The sequence below is a fragment of the Cyphomyrmex costatus genome, unplaced genomic scaffold (assembly GCF_001594065.2).
Source record: "Cyphomyrmex costatus isolate MS0001 unplaced genomic scaffold, Ccosl1.0 C2332981, whole genome shotgun sequence".
Lineage (NCBI taxonomy): Eukaryota > Metazoa > Arthropoda > Insecta > Hymenoptera > Formicidae > Cyphomyrmex > Cyphomyrmex costatus.
The window spans coordinates 1-2,344 of NW_017274802.1; the positions used below are offsets into that span (position 1 = coordinate 1).

At 34.0% G+C, this 2,344-nt stretch overlaps 1 protein-coding gene across 1 annotated transcript; it reads left to right on the top strand.

The window, feature by feature from the left end:
- Nucleotides 1-412: 412 nt before the first annotated feature.
- On the top strand, nt 413-2,158 carry LOC108771227 (partitioning defective protein 6; the record flags this gene model as incomplete). Its single annotated transcript, XM_018550757.1, has 4 exons — nt 413-528; nt 616-841; nt 1,667-1,791; nt 1,880-2,158. Coding segments are annotated over exons 1-4 (684 nt in total), but the record flags the coding sequence as incomplete, so codon positions are not given.
- Nucleotides 2,159-2,344: the final 186 nt, after the last annotated feature.

The following is a 2,344-nucleotide window of genomic DNA, read 5'->3' on the forward strand; positions in this document are numbered from 1 at the left end:
TTTTACACCGAGCACTTGATACGCGTATTAACTAGTAATTTTCTATTAAATAATCTTAATTTCCAATGTATTTAAAGAATAATGTATTAAATTAGTAAAATATGCATCAAAATAATTGATACACATATCAAGCATATGTTTACACATGCTGAAATTAAGATAATTCAATAGAAAGTTACTGGTTAGTACTCGTATCAAGTGCACGATGTAAACTAGGCCTTTGAGCGGCTCGTGAAAATGCACCTTTAAGCAATCATAGCGCTGATAGCGCCTCGCCGAACCCGAACGCATGTTTGTATATCGGGTTTTTAGGTATTCACCGTGGCTTCAGACAAGTTGAGTCGTGCACGCCGTCGTGGTTTGGTTTGGTATGCAACTATGCACGTCTTCCTGTCTTCCCTGGTCTTCCTCGTAGGCTAGTTGAGTCAGCCGTAGTAGTGGCACGTCCGACGTTAGGTAAAAACAACTTTGAGGATGTCCAAGAAGCAGGACAAGGTGGACAACGGCATTGTCGCCGTGAAGAGCAAAGTGGGTGTACCACGTACTATCACTCGTGAATAACATGGAATATGGAGGACATTTGTGGGATTGCGCATTATTTAAATTATTTTACAGTTCGATGCCGACATCATCAGATTCTCCATGAATCGTAACGAGCCTATGAGTTATGAGGACTTTGGGAAGCTATTGGCGCAAAGGCATGATTTGGGGACAGACTTTAGCTTTTCAATTTGGTATACGGATACAGATGGTGATCTACTTCCCATCAATAATGATAATAATCTGGCGAGGGCTTTAGCAAATGCCAAGTGCCTGCTCCGAATTTTTATACATAGGAAAGGTAAGATCCTTAGATTGTATTATATATTGCACGCAAGATGTTTAGGCTGCTTTCTATTTCGTATTTTTTACAAACATTCTATTTTTCTCAACATTTATGTATTGAATAACAAAGATAGAACTTGCGTCAATTTATGTCATTAAATGGAAAGTATCCTATATATCTTGCATGTGTACATTTAGAGTATTTTATAGCAAGAAACACAGATGATATAGTATGAGGGGCTAATATTACATTTATCTGTTTTTTTGTATGACAAATTTTTCAAACCTGTGATTGATTAAAGGATGGAGATCTGAGAATCTCTCTGTTCCTCAACCGATTAACAGACTTAAGAAATGTGTTGTACAATAAATGTAATACCAGTCTCTACCATAATAAATCATTATATTTTTGGATTAATTTTTACTTTGTGACAGAAATCAACTTAAATGTAATTTTATCTTTTTCGACATTTCATGAGTAACAATAAAGACAAAAAATAGAAAACACTCTTTATTGTTTACCAATGTTAAGTAAAGTTGAAATAATTTATTATGATCAGTATTTTCTGTTAGAAGAGATATAATCTACATAAATGTCATTCTATCTTTAGAATTTAATGAATAATGAAGATAGAACAACACTTGTGTTGACTGTATCTTTTAAAAGAAAAGCGATCTATGTTATACTATGATTATGTTCTAAAATCGCCTGCCTGTATTGAAAATCTATAGTACACGTAATATAAACTACAACATTTTCATTACTGTGGCAGTAAATTTGGAATATGTTATTTATATTTCTTACTAGAAGACAACCTTAATTTGATTATTGCTGTAACAGGTGATGGAGCGTGGGATAATGGATATGGTACAATGAAACCTAAAAATTTGATATCCAGTATTTTGGGTGGTACACCAGGCAAACCAAAATCTATAGTTATTTCAAATCCACATGATTTTAGACAGGTAAGTTTGCTCTTTGTTGTACATTTTTCAGTGCATAATGTTATCTGCTGATCCTTTATTCCTATCATTTATTGATATTTGCTGTCAGGTATCTGCAATTATTGACGTTGACATACTGCCAGAAACCTGTCGACGTGTACGTCTATTAAAACATGGATCCGATAAACCTTTGGGATTTTATATCAAGGATGGTGAAAGTTATCGTGTACTGCCATCATCTGCTGGTGGTGGAATTGAAAAGGTTCCAGGTGTGTTTATTAGTAGATTAGTACCAGGTGGCTTAGCAGAAAGTACAGGGCTTCTAGCTGTGAATGATGAGGTTCTGGAAGTAAACGGTATAGAAGTTGCAGGGAAAACGCTCGATCAGGTAAAGTAATTTTACAAAAATGATTTATTAAGTTATATCAAATCAGAATATCAAGTGTTGATATTCCTCATTTACTGTAATAATCACATAATTCAATGATTGTCATTCATTGTCAATCATTTTTGTTTGCACAAAGAAAATCGAAACTAAAAAATCACTTTAACACATTTAAAAAAGAATATATTT